The sequence below is a fragment of the Doryrhamphus excisus genome, chromosome 10, assembly GCF_030265055.1.
Source record: "Doryrhamphus excisus isolate RoL2022-K1 chromosome 10, RoL_Dexc_1.0, whole genome shotgun sequence".
Taxonomy (NCBI): Eukaryota; Metazoa; Chordata; class Actinopteri; order Syngnathiformes; family Syngnathidae; genus Doryrhamphus; species Doryrhamphus excisus.
This window is the reverse complement of record NC_080475.1, coordinates 11,471,540-11,497,236: the sequence shown is the minus strand read 5'-3', so window position 1 is coordinate 11,497,236 and position 25,697 is coordinate 11,471,540. Positions and strand designations below refer to the sequence as shown.

At 46.0% G+C, this 25,697-nt stretch overlaps 4 protein-coding genes across 6 annotated transcripts; 3 read left to right on the top strand and 1 right to left on the bottom strand.

Moving 5' to 3' along the window:
* The first annotated feature begins 3 nt into the window (after positions 1–3).
* srpk3 (SRSF protein kinase 3) lies at positions 4–8,132 on the top strand. 2 transcript variants are annotated; one of them, XM_058083496.1, is made up of 17 exons: positions 4–290; positions 784–880; positions 2,183–3,624; positions 3,702–3,810; positions 3,887–3,974; positions 4,072–4,159; positions 4,233–4,339; positions 4,406–4,571; positions 4,817–4,842; positions 5,138–5,230; positions 6,081–6,120; positions 6,192–6,410; positions 6,489–6,586; positions 6,662–6,769; positions 6,844–6,913; positions 6,983–7,075; positions 7,152–8,132. In XM_058083496.1, exons 1-17 carry the CDS (start codon positions 281–283, stop codon positions 7,334–7,336), a joined length of 3,039 nt encoding a protein of 1,012 aa, XP_057939479.1. In that variant the 5' UTR covers positions 4–280; the 3' UTR covers positions 7,337–8,132. The 2 variants fall into 2 exon arrangements, with proteins under 2 accessions (XP_057939479.1, XP_057939478.1); XM_058083495.1 differs by having other exon boundaries at positions 6,844–7,075.
* A 242-nt stretch (positions 8,133–8,374) lies between these two features.
* Positions 8,375–14,958, top strand: LOC131137102 (tyrosine-protein phosphatase non-receptor type 7-like). Of its 2 annotated transcripts, none has more exons than XM_058084651.1 (11): positions 8,375–8,593; positions 11,593–11,744; positions 11,853–11,994; positions 12,067–12,151; positions 12,235–12,314; positions 13,122–13,259; positions 13,342–13,521; positions 13,829–14,025; positions 14,122–14,235; positions 14,307–14,391; positions 14,475–14,958. In XM_058084651.1, the coding sequence occupies exons 2-11, from the start codon at positions 11,644–11,646 to the stop codon at positions 14,658–14,660; spliced, it is 1,308 nt and encodes a 435-aa protein (XP_057940634.1). In that variant the 5' UTR covers positions 8,375–8,593; positions 11,593–11,643; the 3' UTR covers positions 14,661–14,958. The 2 variants fall into 2 exon arrangements, with proteins under 2 accessions (XP_057940634.1, XP_057940633.1); XM_058084650.1 differs by having other exon boundaries at positions 11,814–11,994.
* A 146-nt stretch (positions 14,959–15,104) lies between these two features.
* On the top strand, positions 15,105–17,678 carry LOC131136984 (ADP-ribosylation factor-like protein 8A). Its single transcript, XM_058084398.1, has 7 exons — positions 15,105–15,522; positions 16,033–16,113; positions 16,224–16,297; positions 16,575–16,668; positions 16,746–16,813; positions 16,884–16,954; positions 17,048–17,678. Exons 1-7 carry the CDS (start codon positions 15,400–15,402, stop codon positions 17,098–17,100), a joined length of 564 nt encoding a protein of 187 aa, XP_057940381.1. The 5' UTR covers positions 15,105–15,399; the 3' UTR covers positions 17,101–17,678.
* A 3,304-nt stretch (positions 17,679–20,982) lies between these two features.
* Positions 20,983–23,827, bottom strand: gpr37l1b (G protein-coupled receptor 37 like 1b). Its single transcript, XM_058085711.1, has 4 exons — positions 22,782–23,827; positions 22,186–22,488; positions 21,734–22,102; positions 20,983–21,656 (listed from the first exon to the last, which is right to left on the bottom strand). The coding sequence occupies exons 1-4, from the start codon at positions 23,334–23,336 to the stop codon at positions 21,483–21,485; spliced, it is 1,401 nt and encodes a 466-aa protein (XP_057941694.1). The 5' UTR covers positions 23,337–23,827; the 3' UTR covers positions 20,983–21,482.
* Between the last annotated feature and the right edge of the window lie 1,870 nt (positions 23,828–25,697).

Below are 25,697 nucleotides of genomic sequence, written 5' to 3'. Positions count from 1 at the left end.
GGTGTCAGGTGTCAGCAGCTGTTGGAGGTTTGAAGGCTCTCTGCTTGCATCGAGACAGCAAGAACACTTCGCCAAGAATAACCTGAAAGCGCCCGTTCCTGATCCGGTTCGGACCGAACTGGACCGCGGACAGAAGCGTTGTTCTCCCGCTGCCCTGCGACCTAACGAATATAAGGATCTGACAGAGCTAACGGAGGCTAAAGGCTAGCTCTTAGAGGACCACCTTCCCAGCCGGGACAGTCCTCGCTGACCCGGTTCGGTTTGAGTTCTGAGAGCCAGTATGCTGATAGGTAAGGTACCACAGACCCGAGTCCATGTCTCTGGACCGGTGGTTTCAATTTTGAGTGGTTAATATCTCAACAAGCTAAGCTAGCAGGTGTTAGCTAACCACATTAGTGGCAGTATACTGTAGTACCAGCCTGTGACAGCCGCCGAATTACGTTCACAAAAGGAAACAATTCCACTTTAATGGAACAATAATCTGCCTGGCACTTTAATTTTGTAATTATTCATGGTTAAGGTTGTTCCTCGGAATAATTAGAATGCAAAGTGCCCCGTGGTGCGTTCAGGAGGCGTGCACATCACTGGTTGCTGTCATGCTAAGTGACTCAATGGCCGTTATATCCTCTCTATTATTAACTTAACCTTTATAGACAAACATAAAACATAAAAATACTCGTAAAATATGTCTAAAAGAACATTTGTTAATGTTGGATGTGGTGCTAGTTTGCAAATACGAGCATGTGTTTACACTTCTTAAATGCTGCTTATGTCTTCTTACAGCTGCAGTCGGGACTGGACGCGCAAGCCCCGCCTCCAGCGGCAAAAAGCACAGGCGGCGAGGCAAAAAGCACCGCAGAGTCCGGACTAACGAGACCTGGTGAGCGTGACACGTGGATGCTAAATTTAGGTCTTTTAGGAACGAGATCTGCTGCTTGTGGCTGACTTTTTTTTTTGCTGAAACATGGTTCCCTTCTCTGCTTTTAGAGCTCTCTCTGACACACACACACACACACACATACACACACTTCACTTGTCACTGCATGTCACTCTAGCTAGGCTAACTGTTCTGCCTCATGGCAGTCTTTGTGTTAAGCCATCTTGTCCAGCTGACCACAGCCAGTCATGTCCATTAATAGCAGCACACACTGAGTTATGATACCACAACACACACGCATGTACACAGTCTATTTCCATGCATTTCCAGCACCCTTCAACAATGTCACTGAGTCATCGCAGCCCTGCGTGGGCGTGTGTGTGTGTGTTTGTGTGTCAGCTGAGTTTACAGTTCGTTAAAGATGATGTGTGGGCAAACTTTGTCTTGAAGGCTACATTCAGTTAAAAAAAGTGTCATACAATCTGATATATGTGCGTCATCAAATACCCAAATTTAATTTGACAGTTCCGGATTTGACTGTGCGGTGATCGAGTGGTTAGCGGGCAGACCTCACAGCAAGGAGACTAGGGGTTCAATTCCACCCTCGGCCATCTCTGTGTGGAGTTTGCATGTTCTCCACGTGAATGCGTGGATTTCCAAAAATAATAAGAAAACATTCCAAAACATGCTAGCTTCATTGTCCATAGGTATGAATGTGAGTGTGAATGGTTGTTTGTCTATATGTGCCCTGTGATTGGCTGGCGACCAGTCCATGGTGTACCCCGCCTGTCGCCCATCCTTGTGAGGAAAAGCGGTAGAAAATGAATGAATGAGTTTCGGATTTGACCCCTCAGGTTTGAATTTGACGCATGTCTTTTACATCAAAATAAAATAAGTTATGCACAAATATAACACCACATATTATTTCCTATTTACGACCTTTTGTACGCTACACTCCTCCATGCATTTCCACTTCCTGCTTGCTGTGGAGTGCTTTAATACGTGAGAAAGAGAGACGCTTCTGTTCGGCTGTTCAATACTGGACAGAACATGATCTCTCTTATTGTGCACTTACATCAATACCTCTTTTTGACTAAAAAAATGTATATAAATGTATAGTTTCTTGTTCTAAAGGTACCTTTGTTTGGACAAATATATAACTGTGACAAGAAAAGTAGACTGTCCTAAAGGCATAGTGATAACACCGCTGAAAATATCAATTAGTTTCACTGCTGTGGTTAATTGGAGTGTTTGAGATAGATGCTTTGATGACACCGAATCTCCTTTTTTTCTTCTCCCTTGTAGTTCTAATGACCTCTGTGACCTTCAGAATCTGAACCCTAATGACGGACACCCACCCCAGACACCGGACTACCCTCCAGTCAACCCCTCACTGCCACAAAATACTTGCAAAACAGCCCCACCCTCAGGAAATGGATATCATGACGCCACAGTCACGGTGGATACTTGTCCCCAAGACGGAGACCCGCAGGAACCATGTACCCTGATTGATCCCTCCACTCCAGATATCCAACATAGGCATTTAACTGCCCTCTGTTGTCCTAAAGAAGTCACACTCAATGCCATCCTACCGCCTCTTATTATTCCTCTGACTGTGCCACACACCAGCCAATCACATCCAGCCTCTACTCAGGTCCTCACACCTCCTATCTTATCTGAGAGCCTCGCCCAAAACAAATCTCAGGGCCCTGTCCGCACCAAATCACCTCCTACTACAACTGAGGGGTACGCCCTCAGCCGGTCACTTCCTGTTACATCTCAGAGCCCCGCCCACAGCCAATCACCTGCTATAGCAACCCGATACCACGCTCATAGCCAATCACCTCCCACTACATCAGAACCCTCCACCTACGGACGATCACCTCCCGTCACATCAGAGGGCTCCGCCCACAGACTATCACCTCCCGTCACATCAGAGGGCTCCGCCCACAGACGATCACCTCCCGTCACATCCGAGGCCTCCGCCCACAGACGATCACCTCCTGTCACATCAGAGGGCTCCGCCCACAGCCATTTAGTTCCCGCCACACCAGAGGCGTCCGTTCACTGCCAATCACCTCCCGTCACATCAGAGGGCTCCGCCCACAGCCAATCACCTCCTATTCAATCTCTGAGCCCTGTCCATGGCCAATCACTTCCTGTCAAGTGTCCGTGCCCCGCCTACACTAAATCACCTCCTACCACCACAGAGGGCCCCGCCCACATCCTTTCGCCTCCTGTCGTATTTCTTAGCCCTGGCCATAGCCAATCACTTCCTGTTACATCTCTGAGCCCCACCCAAAGCCCTAGCCACTCCCCCTTAGCTCTAAACCACAAAATGCACGATTTCAGCACATTGACACATTTGACATTTGAGAACTCGAACCACTTTCTTTCTGGATCGACTACAGCCACACCTCACATCAGCACACATGTCTCGAAAGCCACGCCTACTCCTTTAGTCTCCTCCCACTCGGACCCCTTCCTACTCACCTCTGTAACCTTCACCTCCAGCATGTCACCTCAACTTTACTCCCCCCTGTGCTCCTCGTCTTCCTCCTTCGTCACTTCCTTTGACTCTGCACCACACACTGTTGCAAATTCTGTGATGTCATCACCGCCTAATTACACAGCCACTCCCCCCGTCCCTCCCGTGAGCCCACCTCCTGCGGAGCTGACCCTGCCCCCTGCTCAGCTTCTGGGTTCCGATGATGAGGAGCAGGAGGACCCGTCGGATTACTGCAAAGGTGACTTTAGTCTCGTTATGGAGGATGCTTTACCTCTGAAGTGTGACTTTGTGTGACTGTTTGTCTTTGGGTTCCAGGCGGTTACTACCCGGTCAAGATCGGGGATCTGTTCAACGGGAGGTACCACGTGGTCCGCAAACTCGGCTGGGGACATTTCTCAACCGTCTGGCTTTGTTGGGACCTGCAGTAAGACTTGAAATACTTCTTGTTGTTGACCCGATTCCTTCGTGTCTGACGACCGTGTGTCTGCTCGTGTGTTCAGGAAGAAGCGTTTTGTGGCCTTGAAGGTCGTGAAGAGCGCGCCGCATTACACAGAGACGGCGCTGGACGAGATCAAACTGCTCAGATGTGTGAGTGTAAAGCCTCAGACATCTGATACCGAGTTCGTTATCCAGGCGCACACCGACGTGGTCTGTGGTTATATGAATAGTATCTTTATGCGTCCAGGTCCGGGACAGTGACCCCTCTGACCCCCACAGAGAGACTATTGTTCAACTGATTGACGACTTCAAGATCTCTGGAATCAACGGAGTCCGTATCCTGCATAGTGTGGGCGTGTGCTGGTCTTGGTTGTCCACCCAAGTGTTATTTTCCTCAGCCTGTCTCAGATGTGTGTATGGTTCTGGAGGTTTTGGGTCATCAGCTGTTAAAATGGATCATTAAGTCAAACTACATGGGCCTTCCTCTGGTCTGTGTCAAGAGCATCATTAGACAGGTACCACACACGCACGCACACGCATGATGTTATGTTACATGTATGTAAGCGTCTCTGCGTTTGCAGGTGCTACAGGGTCTGGACTACCTGCACACAAAGTGTAAGATCATACACACAGACATCAAACCAGAGAACATCTTGCTGGATGTAGACGAGGTCTACATCAGGAGGCTGGCAGCAGAGGCCACTATCTGGCAGAGAGCTGGAGCCCCGCCCCCTTCTGGCTCATCAGGTGAGTGGAGGCCGCTGATTGGTTCTTCTTTTCATCCGTCATGTCGTGCCTGACTATGTGGGATTCAAAATATGAGCATTAAGCTTTTATTTCATCCTCTTATTCTGTCCCTCCGAACCTGGTCTTTGGTCTCCGGACCGTGTTTTTCTGTGTCTGACCTGTTGTCTTTACTTTTTCTTCAGCACTTCCTGTTTCCTGTTTCTCATGTTCTGTCTCTCTCTTCATCTCTTGGTGTGTGTCTCTAGTTAGCACAGCTCCCAGGGATGTGCAGGTAAGTGTCCAGGTGTGACACCTGCTGCTGCTGCTGTGCTCTTATTGGTCACTCAGCTTCAGCTCTTGTCTGTCAGGTGATTGAACCTGCTGTTTGACCATTGTATGGAAGTCAATGCAACAGCCTGTTTGTTGTTGCATGTCAGCACAAAACCACCACCATCCCTTCCCTCCCTCCCTTATCACCCAACCCCACAACTCACAGAATGAGCGGGAGGTGTGTGTGCGTGTGCGTGTGCGTTCAGTCGTGTTGTAGTCATTATTTTTGTCATTTATCTTTTTGTTTGTGTGTGTAGATTGGTAAAATGTCTAAGAACAGGAAGAAAAAGATCAAGAGAAAAGCAAAGCGACAACAGAAGCTGTTAGAGGAGAGACTGGTGGACATACAGGTACTGCAATAACGTTTACCATTATGTCATTATAACAATATTCTCGGAGTACCTATACAGTATTTCATTCATTCATTCATTCATTTTCTATCGCTTATCCTCACGAGGGTCGCGGGGGATGCTGGAGCCTATCCCAGCTGTCTTTGGGTGAGAGGCGGGGTACAGCCAATCACAGGGCACATATAGACAAACAACCATTCACACTCACATTCATACCTATGGACAATTTGGAGTCGCTAATTAACCTAGCATGTTTTTGGAATGTGGGAGGAAACCGGTGTATGCGGAGAAAACACAGGCATGAACAAGCGTAGAATCGAACCCATATGACATATACTGTACTTTTTAATGGAACTCGGCCCATACCGATTGGTGGCCAAAAATGTACTTTTTGTTCCTTTTTGATCAAAATATGTCCAGTATGTTTTCATTCCTTCTTTCTTTCATTCATTCATTCATTCATTCATTTTCTGCCGCTTATCCTCACGAGGATCGCAGGGTTGCTAGAGCCTATCCCAGCTGTCTTTTGGCGAGAGGCGGGGTACACCCTGGACTGGTGGCCAGCCAATCACAGGGCACATATAGACAAACAACCATTCACACTCACATTCATACCTATGGACAATTTGGAGTCGCCAATTAACCTAGCATGTTTTTGGAATGTGGGAGGAAACCCACGCATGCACAGGGAGAACATGTAAACTCCACAGAGGGTGGAATTGAACTCTGGTCTCCTAGCTGTGAGGTCTGCGCTAACCACTCGTCCACCGTGCAGCCTTTGCAGTATTGCTATTGCCCCAAATTACTATCAATGATGACAATGACGATTAACGTTTTTGTTTGTGTTCAGAGGATGGAAGAGGAAGACGGTGTTGACACACACACTAACTGTAAGTACACACCATATAACCACACACGTAAAAACACACACCGGCGAATAGAAATTGTGTTCATTTTTCAGGCCCTGCGGTCATCAACGGCAACACTTCCTGCAACACAGCAAATAACAAAGTGAGCCCGGAGTCATCTTCTTCCTGGTTGGAGGACAAGTACAACGGCCACGGCACTGGGCGGTTCTCCAGCCCTGCGTCTGGCCTCTCTGGGGTCTCCAGCTCGGTGATATCAGCCACATCAGAATCCACTCTATCCACACAGTCAGGATACTCCAGTGGACAAGATGGTAAGAAGAAGACACCAAAATGTACTCTTAGATCAGAAGTGTACTTTACAGTAACGTTTACTGTGTGTGTGGATGCAGTATTCAGTGCGTCAGACTTCGTGCTCAGTCCTCTGGACCCTCACAATGCTGACAAGTTGCGAGTGAAGATTGCCGATTTGGGAAATGCGTGCTGGGTGGTGAGATACTTCGCCTCTTTCTAAAATTTGTCCCACCAGACAATCACACGTGTCCCGTTTCCTGTCCCACGCCAGCACAAACACTTCACTGAAGACATTCAGACCAGACAGTACCGGGCCTTGGAGGTGCTGATTGGAGCAGAGTATGGACCGCCGGCCGACATTTGGAGCACCGCCTGCATGGTACACACACGCACACACACATCAGCCCCATGTTTACACACAATTTGACTGTGTGTGTGTGTTGAATGTTTCAGGCGTTTGAGTTGGCCACAGGAGATTATTTATTTGAACCTCATTCCGGCGAAGACTACACTAGAGATGAAGGTACACACACACACACACACACACACACACTCTCTTCCAAAGTTACTAACGTCGGTGGTCCGTGTTCAGATCACATCGCTCACATCATCGAGCTGCTGGGCCCCATCCCTTTGCCCTTCGCCTTGTCTGGCAGGTACTCCAGAGAATATTTCAACAGGCGAGGTGAGTCCACGTTCACATGTTTCACCGCTGCTTCACACGCATTATGTGACATGTGACCTGTGTGTGTGGCCGTCAGGTGACCTGCGCCACATTTCCAGCCTGAAGCCGTGGGCTTTGTTTGAGGTGCTCTTGGAGAAGTACGAGTGGCCCTTGGACCAGGCTGCTCAATTTAGTGACTTTCTGTCGACCATGTTAGAACTGGAGCCGCAGCGTCGGGCCACCGCTGCCCAGTGTCTGCAACACGCCTGGCTGCAGACATGATGATGGTGTGTGTGTGTGTGTGTGTGTGTGATGTCATGGTAGCGTGACTACAATAGACTGAGGACTACTGATGCGGCACTGACAGGAAGTGATGTCACAGCCTCACACCAGGTGACGCTAGTAAACACTCCCAACTGTCCTCTTCTTCTTCTTCACTCACATTCAGCATCTCCGTGGATATCGCTGAAGATCACATGGGTTGCTTTTCCAACCTCAGCAGCCACATCGTACTTCCTGTCTTGCCTGCTAGTGCGGCGCCATGTTGCCTCACACACAAAAAAAAAAGCTTATGCTGCTCTTGCACACGTTTGGAATCGATTCAGCCTCTCTTTTCTGTACTTTTCGCTCTTCGACTTTCCTTAATTGTGCTCATGACGTTGTGTTAACCCTGCGACCTTGACGATGAAAGAGCACACCTTTGACATCCTCCTATGTAACTAGTGCCTTGAAATGACCCCTGACCTTGACTGTCATCACAGTGAATTCATCTTTTTTTTTTTTTTTTACCCGTGACCCTTTGGTGTGACATGTTTCTTTTTCTTGTGTAAAAAGAAATAAAAATGAATTTAAGCACCACTGATATATTAGATACTTTAATACCAGCAGGTGCTTATGAATGAGAGAGCGGGAGAGTGTGTATGCCGCCCCCTGCTGTTGAGGGCAAACATTTAGCGTCATGTGATCATTGATGTGTTGCACTGCAGCAAGCTTGTGTCATGTGACCGGTTAGTTGACAATGTTCACAGTGTGCTGCTTCTGCACTGGTTTCTTCTCTTGGAAATTACCGTGGCAACAAATGAGCCGGCACCTTTGGGGGGTGGATGTGGGGGGGTACACAGGAGCAATGTGGGCCGTTGATGAGATCTCATCAGATGCAGAACAACAAGACGAACACCAACCCCCGCTGTCGTCTAATCGTCTGTCTTTGTGGTCAGTTGGCAGTACATTTTTTGAAGGCCCAAATGGAAGGTCACCACCTCAGGGCTTACCATCACTGTTGTGTGTGTTTTATTGTGTGTGTGTGTGTGCCGCTAGCAGGTTAGCCTTTTCACCTCATCCCAAGAGGAGAGGAAACAACAAGGCTGGTTCTTCATCATCCTCGCTCATGATGCTGAAGGGAAGCTGCAGCCTTGGATAACGTGTGGAGCGTAGAGCGAGTGGGCGGTGCAGAGAAGGAAGTGGCGAAGAAGGTAGAGAGGAGCTGCGACCGAGCGGAGCAGATGTCAGAGGAGGCAAAGCAGAAGAAGCAGCAGAAAGGTAAGAAATAAAACAAGTTCGAAATATATTTCAGTAGTTTTCCTCTGACTTTACACAAGTATTTTTTTTTTATTCCCATACGAGACGAAATAAAAGTACAGTTCGGTGACTTGTTTAATTTATACGTAATGTAGAAGAAATGAAAAGTAAAAATCCCCAGTAAATTAGTTTGAATTAAGAAAGTTTCCTATCAAAAAATGTTTTTATTTTCAGTTCCCACGAAGCGTTTGCGTTCATCTCAACTGGAGGCAAACACGCAACAGGAACCTCTAAAGTTGAACATAATCACGCTCAAAGTATGTCCAAAGTACAGTCACAATTTCTTTTTCGTGGGAATGAAATTCAACAAAAAGACAGAAAAAATGTGAAAGCGGTAATTATCTTTAAATATAAAGCATTTATTTTATCCTTTTAACTTAATTAAAATATATAAAGTACAATGTACTGATATGAAGCATTGTGTTATACACACGTATACATTTTTAGCATAATGTAAGGAGAAACGGTTGAAATGTTTTTAAACATATACAATATATTTTATGGATGTCCCGGTCAGTATTTTTGACATCCGATCCGCTCCGAGTCCCGTTTTGATACTACTTTGCCAATATCGTTATAGATTATGACAGTGGAAATGTTATTAGCAAGTAACTGAAGTAAACCCAATAATACGTTTTTATAAAGCGTATTACATTTTGAATTTCTCATGTTTATTGCTCATTTTCGACCCTTTATATTGAGTTGTGGACTCCTAAAGAGCAGCTACACACAATAACCAGCACACAAAGTGTTCTAGTTCTTCCAGAATCTGCACCTATTCAGCTGTATTTCTTTAGATTTCGTGGTTCCCGTGAAAATGGTTTGTTTTTATGTGTTCCACCCATGGCCCGCCTCTCGCCCACAGGCAGCTGGGATAGGCTCCAGCATAAGTGTGACCCTAGTGAGGATGGGCGGCGTAGAAAATGAATGGAACACAACAAAAGAAAATGCATTTTGAAATGAATGTTTTCATTATTAAGGGAGAAAAAAAATTTAACCTTCATGGCGCACCCTGTGGGATTTGAGGTGAAGGCATCACAAGCTCCGTTTTAACACCTTTTATTGTCCAAATCAGGGGCATCACTAGGTTCTGAGGACAGGGGGGGTTGCACAGGAGATGCACAGGATATGAATGAATGTAGTAGACATTCAAAAAACTCACAAAAATCCAAAAAAACAAATAATGAACAAGAACCGGGATATAACTTTCCCACTTTTGGACAGATTTAGTAGAGATACTCAATTGTTTTAGGCCACCATTAAATGTACACAAAAGTACACACAATCTACACTACAAAACCGCTGCTCAAGCTCTGCAACCATTCTGTCCAATGGACAGTGATCTATTATATAATAATATAATAATATATTATTATATTATTAAGTAGCCTATTATTATTGTTATTACTATCATTATTTTTCTTCTGATTATTACTGGTAGTAGGCTAGTATTAGCCTGCTTTTGTTCTATTATATGAAATTTGTCAGAGATTTATTTTGTAAAAAATAAAAATAAAAATGTAATAAAAAATATCAAATTATTTAGGGGGGCTTAAGAAAATTAAAATAGGCGTAATGATGCCATTGGTCCAAATGTCATGTTCTTCTCCTTCTCCTCCTCGGATCAGCTGAAGTCCTCAAACAAGAACAACCCCAGCCAGAAAAACAGGACATGTCTATTCCTGCTGCAAGGCTTTTTTTCTCCTCCTTTTTGTTTTTCTTGTTTCTTCTTGCCTGCTTGGTTCAGGGAGAAGAAGTTAGTGGTGCGTTGTGGATTTTTAGCTGGTGCCCGGCTTCTTTTTGTCACATGACTAACAACTTCCGACAAGGAGCTGGTAAGCTTCATTTCTGCAGGAGCGCGTTCCGTTCCTGACATGCACACCAACTAACTTAAGATATAGTATAACACTGTCGTGTATCGTATATTTCAAGCACAGCTTAGGGGGAGCACAGAGAGCTTACAGACACGACCATATAAGGAAGTCCACCTCTGTGACATCACAAAGGAGCAGTAGTATAAATGTGGTCATTACACATTTTTTTGGTCCATTACTTACATACTGATAAATTACTTACTTACAGCTTTCTCTTCTGACTCTTTGACTCCCGCCTCGTTTGCATGTTCCCGCCCAAAGTTAGCTGGGATAGGCTCCAGCATACCCCGTGAAAATTGTGTCGCGGACTTCGGGGGAGAGGCCAATCGCAGGGCACATAGACAAACAACCATTCACACTCACATTCATACTATACAGGTTAGTATGAGCTAGCTAACAATGCACGTCATTGCATTAGCATAGTATTTTGCTGTAGTTTGATGCTTTAAAAAATGCATTGAGTAAAAAAAAAATGCTGACATCAAACGACCATCTTGTGGAGCCTTCATAGCAAAATTATGAGCTAAACAAAATGGACGTTTTACCAAGTAGTTTTCTAACTGTCCAGTGCTCCAGAATCCTCAAGAAAGAATCGAATCTGTGCTTGTGTTTGAAGAAGATGTAGGCGCACATGCAATGCAAATATGTCCGCGTTGGAAGAAAGTCACATGGTGCCATTTGTCTTGAAGGACAATACCATTTACCATATGCCATCTTCGCCAATGGAAGTGGGGTGTCTATTTGAGGTTACTGAAGGTCATTGGTCATTGTAGTAGTACTGCAAAAGCTTTAAATGCAGTGTGTGTGTGTGTGTGTGTGGTGTTGAGCTAGGCGGCGTGGGCGTTTTGACTTCCTGTTGTGAGGAAACTCTCTTCCGATGTAGACACATTGAATATCTTCTCCTTTGGTTTCGTTGATGTTTCCTGTTTGTAGACATACGGTTTCGCCTCGTCACTGCCGTCTCTGACTTGATGAACGTGACTAGGTTTCTGTCTTTTTGTAAATATATATTTTTTTTATATGAAATATGAATCAATAGCACAACAGTTTCTATTTCAAGCTAATTTGAACTGTGTCCACATGCAGTAAATAACAAGCATGGCATTGTGACGCGTGGCAACGACCCACGTGGATATCATGGCAGCGACGCGCTCGTTCACTAAGCCTACGGATGAGCCGACCACGCCCTCTCCTATGACCACGCCTCCCCGCAAGGCTTCAATTCGCCTGCAGGAAAGGTGAGGATATGAAACACATCTGGCAAAAATGTCACCGCGCATTGCACACGTGACCGGCGTCTCTTGTAGGCGGGGCTCTAACCTCTCGCTGCTGTTGGATGTCAACAGCCTGGGGGCGGAGTCTCTGTGCTCCGTGTCCACCCCTAAGGAGGTGTGGCTTCAGCTGCTCCACACCTCCTCTCGACTGCTCACACACGCGCTCCTGCAGCAAGCGGCTGTCGACAGCCAGGCTCTTGACGTGGAGTACCAGGTACGTGAACATGAAATATGGACGCCATAGTCACGGCAAGCTAGGCTTCATTTGTGTGGTGCGTCGCCACAGGGCATCCCGCCAAACTTTGTGAGCGCGTCAGATCTGGAAGTTCCTGGGCACGCCATCAAGGACAGATACAAAAGCATCCTGCCCAGTCAGTACATCAGCCGACACACACACACACACACACACACACACACTTGCTGGTGTTGACTATTGTTTTGTGTGTGCGTTTAGACCCAGAGACTCGCGTCATCCTGACCTGTACAGAAGAAGACGGTGGGCCAGACCGCTACATCAATGCCAACTACATCCGGGTTAGAGTCTAAATTTACTGGTTGCAGTGGTGGAGCCACCATTAGGGGCCCCCAAACGTCTCTGTTTCGGCCGCTCCCCCTCCCTTCTCATGCAATGGATTATTCCAGATGGGAATAATTATAACTTATAACTTATTACAAGATGGGAACAAGAGTAAACTTGTAAGTAAACACCGCATAAGTAGAGTGCCAACAAGTACACACCCACTCCACAGCGAGCCGTGGGATAGGTGCAGATTCTGGAAAATCTAGAAAGCTTTCTCTGTGTGTGTGTGTGGTGTTGCCTTGACAACAAACATTCATTCAGTTTCTACCGATGATCCTCATGAGGGTCGCACGGGTGCTGGAGCCTATCCCAGCTGTCTTGGACTGGTGGCCAGCCAATCACAGGGCACATATAGACAAACAACCATTCATACCTATGGACAATTTGGAGTCGCCAATTAACCTAGCATGTTTTTGGAATGTGGGAGGAAACCGGAGTACCCGGAGAAAACCCACGCTTGCACGGGGAGAACATGCAAACTCCACACAGAGATGGTAGAATTGAACCCGGGTCTCCTAGCTGTGAGGTCTGTGCGCTAACCACACAGCCGCCGTGCAGCCTGACAACAAACAATGTGGAGCAATTTGTTTTGTCATCATGGGAATTAACCAGGAAAACCACAGGAAGTGCAGGAGGAAGTGGCACCATCCTCCACACACACACGTGCACAAGTGGATACACACACACAGCTCAGCATGTAGATGTGCGTTTACACAGAGATCAAAGGTCAAAGGTGATCCCTGCCTTCCTCTGATTCTCAGGGTTACCGAGGCACTCCGAGGGCCTACATCGCCACCCAGGGGCCAATGGTGCACACTGTGGGGGACTTCTGGGACATGGTGTGGCAGGAGAAGAGCAGCGTCATTGTCATGGTGACCAGGCTGAAGGAGGCCAACGAGGTCGCCATGGCAACAACATTTCACACTGTACATAAGAGTATTTCTCAGATGTTGAACTAACTCTTGAACTATGTGTGTCCAGAAGTGTGAGAGGTACTGGCCTCAGATCAGCCGTAGCGTGGGGAAGGAGAGGAGGAGGAGGAGAGGAGGAGAGGAGGCGGAGCTAAAGGAAGACATGATGAATCGGTTTGGCCGATTTCAACTGCGAGTCACAGACAGCCGAGACAAAGATGGCTTCACTGTCACTGACATGGAGATGCAGGTTGGTGTCATGTGACCTGTGTTGTTGACGCTGTTATTTGGAAATGTGTGTTCATAGAAGTACAACACATGTCAACAGGGACCATAAATACCACTTGAATTAGGGTACGTTTCCATGACAACCAAGTATGTTTTCTTCACAAAAAAGGGAAAAGGCTGCACTGGGAGTGGCAGGCCACTAGTTGGCAGCAAATGCACAACAACTCCTTATAGTCTTTACAATGGACTTCATTATATATGCGACATATGCGAGTCATGTGACTATGTTGGGCGGAGCCTGGCATCAAAAAGCTCCTGCAAACTTGCAGCTGTGTCAGGAGCGCCGTCCCGTCAGACACTACTGGTTCACGTCCTGGCCCGACCACCACGTCCCACAATGCACTGCTCCTCTGCTGCGCCTGGTGGAGGAAGTGGAGTCACACAGCGAGTCTCTCCGAGCAACCAGCTTTCAGCCAATCACAACCGCCGTTTTACCCAAACCCGGACCAATCATTGTCCACTGCAGGTAGCTTTTCATCATGACATCATCACCGTTATGTCAAGCTTGTTCTTTACTCCTTTGTTGTCATCATCATCTTTTCTTGTCTCGTACCCTCGCCAGCGCCGGCATCGGGAGAACGGGCTGTTTTATCGCCAGCAGTATCGGCTGTCAGCAGCTGCGTCAAACGGGTCATGTGGACGTTCTTGAGATGGTGTGTCAGCTTCGACTGGACAGGTTTGTAAGCACAAGACGTCTCATGCGATGCCACCTTGCTGACCGCATGGTTTCTCCCCGTCCTGTGCAAGGGGGGGCATGATCCAAACCCCGGAACAGTACCAATTCCTCTACACGGCCCTGGCCCAGTTCAGCTCCCATTTACAACACCAGCAGGTACCCCTCACCCAGAACCATGTTTAACATTCATTAACATTCATCTGATCTCCTTTAATGAGCAGTTTGGGTTTTTTCTCCAGGGAAAGAGGCGGGAACAAGACTCCGTTCACAACCATCAGATGTCTGAACAGCTCAAGAACCTCCAACTGGAGAGCAAGCAGGACTCAACAACAGAGAACTGGACAGAACCTGGAGAACCAACACGTTGTTTGGAACCTGTCAAGAACCTCAGTCCAGTGAAAGCCCACACCTCCAGTTCTGCATGATAAACAAGACACTGACAGCATATTGACTTTAAAGAAGTAGCTTGGAACATGAAGAACACACGCAGTAGTGCTTTGCTGGACTCAGTACCTCAAAGAATCAATAACTTTGATTGTCGAGAAAAAAAAGTGTGTCAAGTTATCAAGTCTTGTTTTTTGACTGTGTAGTCAAATTGATTGTATGACCGTTTCTGTACACCAGGGGGCAACATTGCCTATTTGCTCATCGTCTGCCTTCTTCTTCTGCTTCGACCCCACCCAAACAGGAAATGGGACTGCCAGCCGTCATGTGATTTATTAAAAATTTGTATTTTCATTGAAAACATTCACCTGGTGCATTTATCTGTAACATGGTGTGTCGTTTTAATTATATTCAGAACTGTGTTTGTTCTTGGTGTGACAATTTATTTCTGTTTGCGACGTTTTTATTTTGAAAACCACCGGATGTGCGCCTCATTTTGTGTGGCTTGTCGGGAGAGGCGACTGTAGTAAACAGCAGCGAAAAGACAGCAGGCGTTAGCGTCTCGAAGTACAGACAAAAGACATCTCCCTTTCGGCTGCGGTAAAGGCCGACTGTGTGGCTCGGTTGTCCGTCACCTTCTCGGCTCGTCACATTGATTGACGGCGTGGAAAAAAACATCGTCGGGGCGTTAGCCAACCAGCTAGTTAGCTAGCCGAGCCACTTAGCCGTAGCAGCCGGAGCTCGTTTCATTAGCATTAGCATCAGCAGCGGACGACGAGGATGATAGCGCTTATCAACAAACTGCTGGACTGGTTCAAGGCGCTCTTCTGGAAGGAGGAGATGGAGCTGACCCTGGTGGGGTTGCAGTACTCCGGGAAGACCACCTTCGTCAACGTCATAGCGGTAAGAAGTCTTAAAGCTAATATCCATCCAGCTGTTAGCATCTGGCTGCATCCATTGTTGTTCTTATGATGACCTCAGTCTATCAGGCACTGAAATCTTTACACTCATCGGTATAATATTGCAATCATTTAGTACTCGCTCACAGATAACAACACCAGCTGATGTTAAATGTACAAATAAATAAATAACACAAATGTTATTCTTATGAGCCAGTGAGGCTCATTTAACATTATCGCCAATGATGGCAATATAACTAGTGCGTGGGAGTGTGCGCGTGCTCATGGTCACATGGGTCACATCCAGTCAGCAGGGCGGTAAAAAAAAAAAAAAGATTGTGAACATTATTGGAGCATCGACCGACCCCAACACACCCACCCACACACACACACACACACACACATATGAATCACGTGATCACTATCCACATCTAATGGGCTAGAAATTGATTGCTTAAATTATATTTTACATATATCAAACACTCTGACTTATTGTGTGTGTGTGTGTGTCCAGTCTGGCCAGTTCAGTGAAGACATGATTCCGACAGTGGGCTTCAACATGAGGAAGATCACTAAAGGCAACGTCACCATCAAGGTGGGGCGCGTCTCATCACTTTGTCACCGTGATACACACACATCCTACCCAAAAAATGACAATTTATCACCAAAGTAACACAAACGCAATTTCTTTGTGTGTATTCACAGCTGTGGGACATTGGTGGACAGCCTCGTTTCAGAAGCATGTGGGAGCGTTACTGCAGAGGAGTCAGCGCCATCGTGTGAGTTTCTTGGGGAACTTTGGATGATTGGAGATGACAGCGTTTAGTGGAGCGCTCTGATCTGGTGTCTCTTTCTCGGAGCGTGTCAGAAGACATCTCAGCGTTAGCCATACATCCATTTATTTCTGGTGGCTCACCGTAATTAGTATTTTTTTAACTTGACTCTACCTGTTTTTTGACTCTCTTGTTGTTACAACTGTGCATCCTGCATGGTCCAGCCATTTTGATTACCCGTGCTAGCAATTTAGCGAATAAACAATAACATTTGTGTATGCAGCTACATGGTGGATGCAGCTGATCCGGAGAAGATTGAAGCTTCTAAGAATGAACTCCACAATCTGTTAGACAAGCCTCAGCTTCAGGGAATCCCTGTGAGTAAGCTACAGAACTGGAGCAGAACCCGGTCCACATGTGGACCTGTTCATACAGTATGACTGGTTGTGTTTAGGTTCTGGTTCTGGGAAACAAGCGGGATCTGCCAGGAGCTCTGGATGAGAAGGAGCTCATTGAGAGGATGTGAGTTCGCCAACTCTGAAACCAACGACACCGACGACTTCCTGGTTCCTAATTTTTGTTTTGGTTCCAGGAACCTGTCAGCCATCCAGGACAGAGAGATCTGCTGCTACTCCATTTCCTGCAAGGAGAAGGACAACATCGGTACACGCCATGTTATCACCATGTCATGTGATCTTATGTTCACTGTCCGCTTCCTGGTTATTGAATACGACTTCCTGTCTTCTGTTCACGCAGACATCACCCTCCAGTGGCTGATCCAACACTCTCGGACCAAGAGGAGCTCCTGAGAGAAGACATACCTCCCCATCAGCCTGGCCACGCCCACTTGATCAAGCCCCTCCTTCATGAACATGCCCCCCCCCCTCATGTTTTATCTTTGTTTACATCTTCCATAAACTACACTAGCCATCATGTGCCCTGCTCTGATTGGTTGGTGGTGGCTTGAAGCATTTTTTTTTTTAATTTTGAGGCGGTGGGGTAGTGATAGTTTTCTCTGGCTCCGCCCCCGACATGCTCACACATCAAACAGGAAGCAGTCACAATTAGACCCCGCCGCCCCCAGCAAGAGATGTATTTAGCCAAGAACTAATTGTGTTTCTGAATTAACGAATGGAGGTTTTTATAAAGAAGAAGTGTCATCACGGTGAAGAACAGACGAGGGACATGAGGCTTCTTCATGTCGCCTTCATCACCTCATCCTCCTCCTCATCCGTCCATCCGTCTTCATCTTCCACACCCTCACAAGTTTCTCCTCTTCTTCCTCTCGTTTCTGGATGTTTCCTTCCTGCTGCACCACAGAGCGCCCGCCCCCCTTCAAGTCTGGGCGGTGTGGCAAGGGCGTTTAAAAAAAAAAAAAAAAAAGAAACATTTTTATTGCACTGTTAATTTTGTTTTTGTAAGATAAGAAAAATGTTAATAATCTGTAACAGCTTTTTATGTTTATTTTTTGTTTTGTATTAGTTTCTTTATGTGTTTTAACTTCCTGTGTGCTCGATGCTGATTGGCCGCCAGTGTCATATGATCAGGAAGGTATTTATGTCAATAAGAGCTCAGCGTGTATTTATAAGTCATCAAATCTGATATTCTTTGGCCTTCACTGTCAGCCATATTAAAAAATATGCGCACATCCTGATAAATTATACATAAATAATAACTTTACTTTCACATTGATTGGCCTCCAAATGAAGAATAAATATGGGATGTTGTGCTCCGAGACGTGTTGTCGCTTTTGTCAGACCAAGTAAACTATAATGATTGGATGAAAGAGGAAGTGTAGCTGGTAACAACGCCTCCCAGGAGCACCGTCAGTGTTTTATCTGTGGGCGTCTACTTTGGTGAAAAGGTGAAATGTGAGGAGAAATTAAAAACATGAAAACTTGAAGTCGTTGTTTTTGTTATTTACTAAATTCATTGCAGTGGTTGTTTACCACCAGGTGCTATATAAAAAAAAAAATATATATATATATATATATATATATATGCTCATCAACTTTTTATTACTGTATTTGTCCATGTGGCATCGATACAACAAAGTTATTACATTATTTGTCATAAATAGATAATAATTTTTAAAGTGAAAGTGCATGCACGATTACCTCATGACATTGGCTTAGTCAATCAATCTGCAGTGTGACTGCTGGCTCAGCAGGGGGCAGCAAACAGCAGTGCTACAATACAGCGCAACTTTTATGAAAACATTTTTTATTAAATAAAAATTCAAATTTGAAACCTTATGAAAACTATGTACAATATATATACACGTATATGACAAAAAAGTGCAAACAAAATAAAGGTGATAGAAAATTAATTGAGAATTCAGACAATTGTCGTGTTGTATTCTAGCCACCAGGCGGCGTCTGATAGCTTGTTAGTCTGTTTTGGTGACCTTTGACCCGTCAGACGTGTTGGACTTCAACTTTCTCAGACAAACAAAAACAAAAAAAAAGAACTCGTCTGGTCACTTCAGCCATGACGTGATCGAACTGATAAAACCTTCATGTTGCCTCTGGCCCCACCCCCCCTTCAGCCTCCATCCTCTGTGAAAGCGCCAAGGAGCCTGTGTGTGTGGTGTGTGTGTGTGTGTGTGTTACAAAGGAAGAGGCCTCAGTGTTTCCTGTCCCGACACAAACTCACTCTCCATCGCGACCCTGTGATCATTGCCATGACAACAGTATCCCTCCTCCTAAACACCCCCCTCCCCACCCACTGCCACCAGTTTTCCCACAGAACAAACCCAACATTGTGCTCCTCTGTGTGTGTGTGTGTGTGTGTGTGAGACATTCAGGTCAGATTAATTTGTGCTCATTGAAATCTCTCGCACACACAAAACTGTCTTAGTATTAAAGATCTTTTTTTTTAAAAGAAAACCAGCAGGGGGCGCTCACTCTCTCAAAGAAAAAGAAAGTTTTAAGTTGAACATTAATCATTTTGTTTTATGATGTCGCCCTTTGTTATGAATATAGTTTTTAAACCTATTACCTATATAACTATTTTTAACCTATTTGAACGCTTGAACACTTGAACGCTTCTTGTTGTCATGTGACAGCAAGCTCTGCCTGTGATTTGGTCATATTGTCATGTTGGTTAAAAGTGGACATATTAATTATCATTTCCTCGTTATTCATCAAACATCTTTCAGCTGGAAGTTCCAAATGTCTTTAGAGTGACTACAGGAAGGAAGTAGAGGGCAGATGGTGTTTTAATAAACGACTACAATAAGAAGAAGAAGAAGAAGAAGAAGTGACCAGTGGACAAGATGGCTGCTGTTGGAAGGAAAATGGCTGCCTTCAGTTTTACTTTTTAAGGCTTAAACACACAGAAAGGTGGACTTACTGACATCATTTTGCGTGCTTGAATGTAACAATGGACCGTCAACATGTATGTAAGTATTGAACATATATATTTTTTAGTTTTTATACTTTAACTCTATTGTGAATTGAAGTGGTTCTCATCTGGTTTGACTGTGGGACCCAGCATCACACTTCAATGACAAGATTAGCGAAATGTTTGTATTTAAACTTCTCAAATTAAATATAAAACATGTATTTATTTCAATTTTGACGTGTAAAAAGACTCTTTACTGATAAGTAAGTGAGGGTTGGCCTCCGCCAGGCCAGTTGTCAGTGTTTCTGTTTATTACTTTTATGGATAACATTTTTCTTGAGGGGTTCTGATGTGGTGCTTCTCAATAAGTCCAAGTTTGAGTCCATGGTTTTTGCCATCTCCGGGTTTGGAGTGGAGGTTAAGTACCTATGTTCCAACTCTCAGTTATACTTAGGTGTCATTAGCTAAAGGTAGTAACCAAAACTGGCTGAAACCAGTTTTCCCCATAGGGTGGCTGGGCTCTCCTTAAGAGATAGGGTGGGAAGCACAGTCAAAACTCTGAGTAGAACCACTGGTTCTCCGCATTGAGAGGAGCCGGGTGAGTTGTCATCCAGAATAAATCCAGAAATGAACAAAAACATCCAGGATGAAAACCTTCTCCAGAGTACACTTGATCTCGGACTATAGGTTCAGGAATATAATGGTCCTAAACACACAGCCAAGATCTCCAAACAGTGGGAATGTCCTTGAATAGACCAGCCCGAGCCCAGACATGAATCTCATTGAATCCCTCTCGTGTGAAAAAATTGCTTCCCATCCAACCTGATGGTGCTTGAGCGAGGAATGGGTGAAAGACGCCCAATGGCAGCTGTGCCAACTATTCTGAAAGACTCCTATAAACACTCAATACATTTATATTTTGACTGAAATTATATTAAAAATCAAATATGATTGGACAAAGGGGCTGGAAGTGGTGACCTTGTGCTTGTGTAACGCTGCCTCCACAAGCCACCGTGTTGGGGGGGCTTCATTAGAGAACAGAGGTGGTCTGTTTGGGCGTTCTGATCATTCTCATCACTGCTAATGAGCTTGCCGAAGCCACGCCCACTCCACCACCATGTTTGCATCAACGTGATTGGACAAAAAAAGCACACACACACAGGTTGCCAGGGCCGACCAACAGAAGGGGGAACTGTGATGGGAGACTTTTTGTTCACATTTTGATTTGGGGAGGGGTGCAGGGGGGTTGTTGAAAAACTACCCACAATGCCAATGAAACCATGTAAGGGTGTGTGATGACATCATCAATGTGAGTCCAAATGAACAACAAGGAAATAATTCATCATTTTGTTTATTTTACATTTTTACAGTCATTCATGTAACCTCGGTGTCACATGGCGGTTACCATGGCAACGCTGCTTTGTTGTTTCCTTAACTAAGATGGAGTTTTAACAACAAACTACTTTGATGTTGACGTGCGTTAAAGTCAGCTAATGATTAACGACAGCTTATCATGTAACGAACTAACAAAGAGTCATGTGACAGTGAGCGCAGGCCCTGATTGGATGATGATTCATGTTAATTCAAGTTTAGCCTGTTTTATTATCTTATATTAATTTTAAATTGTTACTTAAAAGTAATGTTTGTGTCTTTTGGCCACGTTGACGATGCTGACATTTTTTTTTCTCCTTGTCTCACAGAAGGTTCCAGTGTTTGTCCCCAAAATGTCTCTAAGGTGACTACAAATGTCACTTCCTGCGCAGACAGGAAGTGGAGGGTCCGTGACAGCAGAGGTGAGCAAGTATGATGGATGACAATGAGCTAAGAAGAAAAAAAAAGTAGATGTCTAACTGCTGATGGACAAGATGGCCGATGTGTCTTTCGCCTTGTCGAAGAAGATGGATGCCTCTTTGGCGGCCTTCAGTTTCACGTGAGCCGAGCTTGGAGAACCTTCCTCGGAGTTCTGCTGACACGCTAGGCAGCAGCAGCAGCAACAGTCCATGAAGGCCCGACCCAGAGCCTGCGGACCACAAGACAAGCGCCATTTTGTTATCAAATATTGACAAATATGGACACTTCATCGAGACGTCCACCGACCTTACACATGCAGAGCAGTAGCACGGGCGTGACGGACGACTTGAGGAACAACAGGAAGTGATGCAAGAGCGCCAACGTAGCCGCCGTGTCCTCGGAGACGCTGACATGCATGTATGCTAGCGTGATGTTCCAGACATGTTGGGGCAGCGCACATATGCCATACACCAATGCTAACGCTAGCAGCGTGCAGTTGAGCTGTTTCTCCACTTCCTGCTGATGATGACGCTTGTGGCTGGAGGCGAGGTCGTCGTGGTTACGCTGCTTCTGGGCTGAGCTGTCGCTGTGGACGTTTCTGGTGGCCATCTGACAGAGGACGGTGAAGAGGACGGGCAAACAGAAGTAGCAGCCGAACGTCCACCACATGCGACCCTGCGAGTTCAAAAGTAATCTGATTACTCTCTGCGGTGCCATGTTGGAGTACTCTGGGGCGGCTGCAGGGGGCGTGGCCTCACCTGGTGGTACCTGAGCAGCAGCGAGTGCAGCGAGTCGGGCAGGAGAAGGGAGAGCGGAGAGGAAGCGGTGATGATGCAGGAGTCTACCGAGCGTCCTGAGGAGGCGGTCCTGGTGAACTGCCACAGGAAGAGCTCAGGGCTGGACAGCAGCAGGGCGGCGAGCCACACGAGAAGCAGCTTGACGAGCACGGAGCGACAACGCTCCACTCGGCGCGTCTTGGGCTGTGACGAGCTGGTGGCGGCGTGGAATCGGTCGATGCCCAGAGCGCAAAGTGTGAAGGTCGTGACGCCCAGAGACACCATCTGACAGACGCCATCTTTGAGTCATTTTTACATCATCATGTTTAGCCTAGCTTAACTCACTGGGTTACCATAGCAACCCAGTGTGGAAACAGTACATGTTTGGCCACTAGAGGCGCTATGGAGCAGGAGTAGTGATTAGCAAACATGCTAAAATAGCACATGAGTAAACGTTTAGAAAGTGAAAGTGTCGACTTCTAGCTGGTCAACTCGTGCTAACCCCGCCCCCTCACATGGAAACGGGCCAAACTTTGATCGTATTAAAGAGTAGATGACCCCCAGTAAGCCCCGCCTACCTCCATATAAGGCACCATGCGGCAGGTGACATCACCCAGGACTCTCCTGTGGGTCAACTGGTTTAGGAGCACCACGGGCAGGCAAAGTACCAGAACCAGGAAGTCCCAGAAGGCCATGCTGGCCAGCAGATAGTTCCAAGACGACCTCATGTAGAAGTTGTTCCACACGATGCACATGACCGCCATGTTGCCCACCACACCCAGCGCCAGCAGCAGGCAGGTCGCCAGCAAGATGGCATAGGCGACGTATGAGGCGCGGGTCAGCGGGAAGAATGGGTTGAAGAGTCCGTGGTCCGTGCTGGCGTTCCTCTCGCCGTCTGTCCAGTTGGACAGCAAAGTGACTTGAGGCGGCGTCACAGAGTCGTTCTCGAAGGACTGGCTGAAAGTGGACTGTTGTTCCTCCTCGTCAGTGCCGCGGGCCGGACGGCGGTGCTGGTCCTGGTCTAGATCCAGGACCTCCGGGAGGTTGGAGCTCTGATGCTCACTGAGGGTTCTGCTGGGCGTGAAGAGCTGTGACACCAACACAACCAGAACTACTGTCAACGATGGCGCCATGTTGATCCACTTCAGTCCTCAAGTCCAGCAGGAAGTTCTCACCAAACTCCTAAAAGTTCTCTTAGTGTCAAATCCAGATATGCTCAATGTTCTTCACTCATCCATCAGTGGTCCAAACAGAACCAGGAGAACAGTCAGTGCTGCTGCATGGGGGTGGGGACAGGCTGAGGGTCCAAGTCCTGCGAGGGCTGCTCCTTCTGGGATGGAGACAGCAGAGTGACTGGGAGTCCTGGAATTCTGTGAGACAAGCAGCAGCCAGGAAACACATGCACGCACATCCAATGGAAGGCTGGCTTCTGCTGCCCCCTGCTGCTCATTCAGAGTACAGCTAGCCTCTAAAGCAGGGGTCGGGAACCTTTTTGGCTAAGAGAGCCGTAAACGTCACACTTTTTAAAATGGACAGTATTTCTGAGAGAGCCACATAATATTTTTGACATCGACTCTCACTTTCTTTTTGCCGTCTTTTTCATCAAAATGTTTTTTTCCGCAGAATTAGCTAGTCGACTATCGCCTTACTGCACGTGCACGTGCAAGTCATTTATGGCTTCCGTGTGCGTAAGCACGCACACCCACCTGTGACCACGTGACCACACCCTTATACGCCCATACGGCTTAAACACCAACTTAAAACCTTAAAATCTCATGCACCTAAATGAGGTGGTCAAAATATAACAATAAAACAGCCTTCATTATGATACAATACAACACACATTGTTAAATTAATTGTGAATTAAAAGTGAAAATTTTCAATGTCGATGCCGTTCGATGGTGTACCTAATGGAGTGACCACCGTGTGTAGTTTCTTTTGTCGGTGCTGCACCTCAACTTTCGTCCACCGGAGGTCAGTGCTTCTCTGAGATCAGGGATCCTTACAAGGTCAGTACTTAAAAAAAACACAAACACATTGCGGTACAATTTAGCATCTCTCAAACAAGCTAACACAGACCTATTATTAGATCGTTGTAAGATGACACATTACAAGGACTCATTTACGTACTTGTAAATGTATGCCCAAAGACCAATGACAGAATGAAACATGTTTTTAATTCCTCATGCTTCAACCTAATGACGTTAAAAAGTTGTAATCATCACAATGGCTGAGCTGTGTTGTGTTGGCCATTAATTAGCCTTGCAAGCTAAGTGCAATGGAGTCATGTGGCGGCCATTTTGGATGTTAAATAAATCTTCTCCTGGTGTTTCCATAAGAGCATCAGCTGCTGTGATTGGCAGGTGCCGGGCCATGCATGGCGCTCCTTGTGCATGCTTCCATATAAGCACATAGTCTCTCTCTCTCTCTCTCTCTCTCTCTCTCTCTCTCTCTCGCTCACACACACACACACACACACACACCTTATATGGGGTAGAAGGTGAGTGGAAAATGTTGGAGCGTGAAAATTCCATCTTTCTGTCAAATCCTGCGTTAATCCTCCAAAGCTGCTCGTCCCCTTCGCTTCATGGCGAGCGTACACGTGAGCGTGCACAATGCTATCTTGACCTTGAAAGGAAATTTCTTCGTGACCTCTGATTAAACTTCAATCAACAATCATCATTCATAAACACAGCACCCTCTAGAGTCTCTAAAGTGGCATTATTTCTTTTACCCACTGTTGCTTAACAGTGCTAAACTTCTTTTTACACTTGTTAAAGATGACTTCCTACAGTCTTACTGTTTCTAGGCAGACTTTCATCTATGAGGAGGACTTTGGAGGACACCCTTTTGTGACACCATCGGATTTAAAGTAGTTTTTTTTTCTTCTAACAGTGTTCACCATGTGTCTATTACACACAAACGTGTGTTCACTAACAATCACATTGTTAGACTGTTGGCTGCATTGCTATGGCAACTACACACCCACACACACAGTACTTTACATGCACTGACTAGAATACTAATTGTCATGTTGTTGTTTGTGCGGGAATTCAAATCAAATGAAGTTTTAACTTCCTGATTCAATTACAAATTGAATAATTTTTAGTTATGGGATCCCAAAAATGTCATTTCCTTTCCATTTTTATGCAATGAGCACACTTGGTGGACACTTGTGAGATCCATTGATCGTTTTTACTGGTGTGTGTCATCCTGGCTACTGCTGCTTTAACAACGCAGACAGGAAGTACACACACATGCGCATGTACATGCACACGGTATGCAGTGTATGCGTCTATGTTTTGCTTGTGGAGTCAAGCTGGTGGGTGGCGCCACACCCACTTGTTCGACACGTCAGATGCAGTTTGAAAGTAATCTACGGTGGATGTGACGTCACATTGAAACCTAAGTGGTCGTGTAGTGTGGAACTCCAGCAAACATTATGTCATTGATGACACAACTGAACACAAAATGAGAAAAAATAAAGTTATTGA

What these genes read in the sequence shown, in the direction of transcription:
- srpk3 (XM_058083495.1), top strand. An exon ending in CAGCTCCCAGGGATGTGCAG is followed by an intron (nt 4,843 to 5,137) that starts GTAAGTGTCCAG and finishes TTGTGTGTGTAG; the next exon opens with ATTGGTAAAATGTCTAAGAA. An exon ending in TGGGAAATGCGTGCTGGGTG is followed by an intron (nt 6,587 to 6,661) that starts GTGAGATACTTC and finishes GTCCCACGCCAG; the next exon opens with CACAAACACTTCACTGAAGA.
- LOC131137102 (XM_058084650.1), top strand. Translation starts at nt 11,644, where the DNA reads ATGGCAGCGACGCGCTCGTTCACTAAGCCTACGGATGAGCCGACCACG. An exon ending in CTCTTGACGTGGAGTACCAG is followed by an intron (nt 11,995 to 12,066) that starts GTACGTGAACAT and finishes GCGTCGCCACAG; the next exon opens with GGCATCCCGCCAAACTTTGT. An exon ending in GGCTGAAGGAGGCCAACGAG is followed by an intron (nt 13,260 to 13,341) that starts GTCGCCATGGCA and finishes ATGTGTGTCCAG; the next exon opens with AAGTGTGAGAGGTACTGGCC.
- LOC131136984 (XM_058084398.1), top strand. Translation starts at nt 15,400, where the DNA reads ATGATAGCGCTTATCAACAAACTGCTGGACTGGTTCAAGGCGCTCTTC. An exon ending in AAGGCAACGTCACCATCAAG is followed by an intron (nt 16,114 to 16,223) that starts GTGGGGCGCGTC and finishes GTGTATTCACAG; the next exon opens with CTGTGGGACATTGGTGGACA. An exon ending in CAAGGAGAAGGACAACATCG is followed by an intron (nt 16,955 to 17,047) that starts GTACACGCCATG and finishes CTGTTCACGCAG; the next exon opens with ACATCACCCTCCAGTGGCTG.
- gpr37l1b (XM_058085711.1), bottom strand. Translation starts at nt 23,336, where the DNA reads ATGGCGCCATCGTTGACAGTAGTTCTGGTTGTGTTGGTGTCACAGCTC. An exon ending in GCATGGTGCCTTATATGGAG is followed by an intron (nt 22,489 to 22,781) that starts GTAGGCGGGGCT and finishes GGCGTCTGTCAG; the next exon opens with ATGGTGTCTCTGGGCGTCAC. An exon ending in TACTGCTCTGCATGTGTAAG is followed by an intron (nt 21,657 to 21,733) that starts GTCGGTGGACGT and finishes TGTGGTCCGCAG; the next exon opens with GCTCTGGGTCGGGCCTTCAT.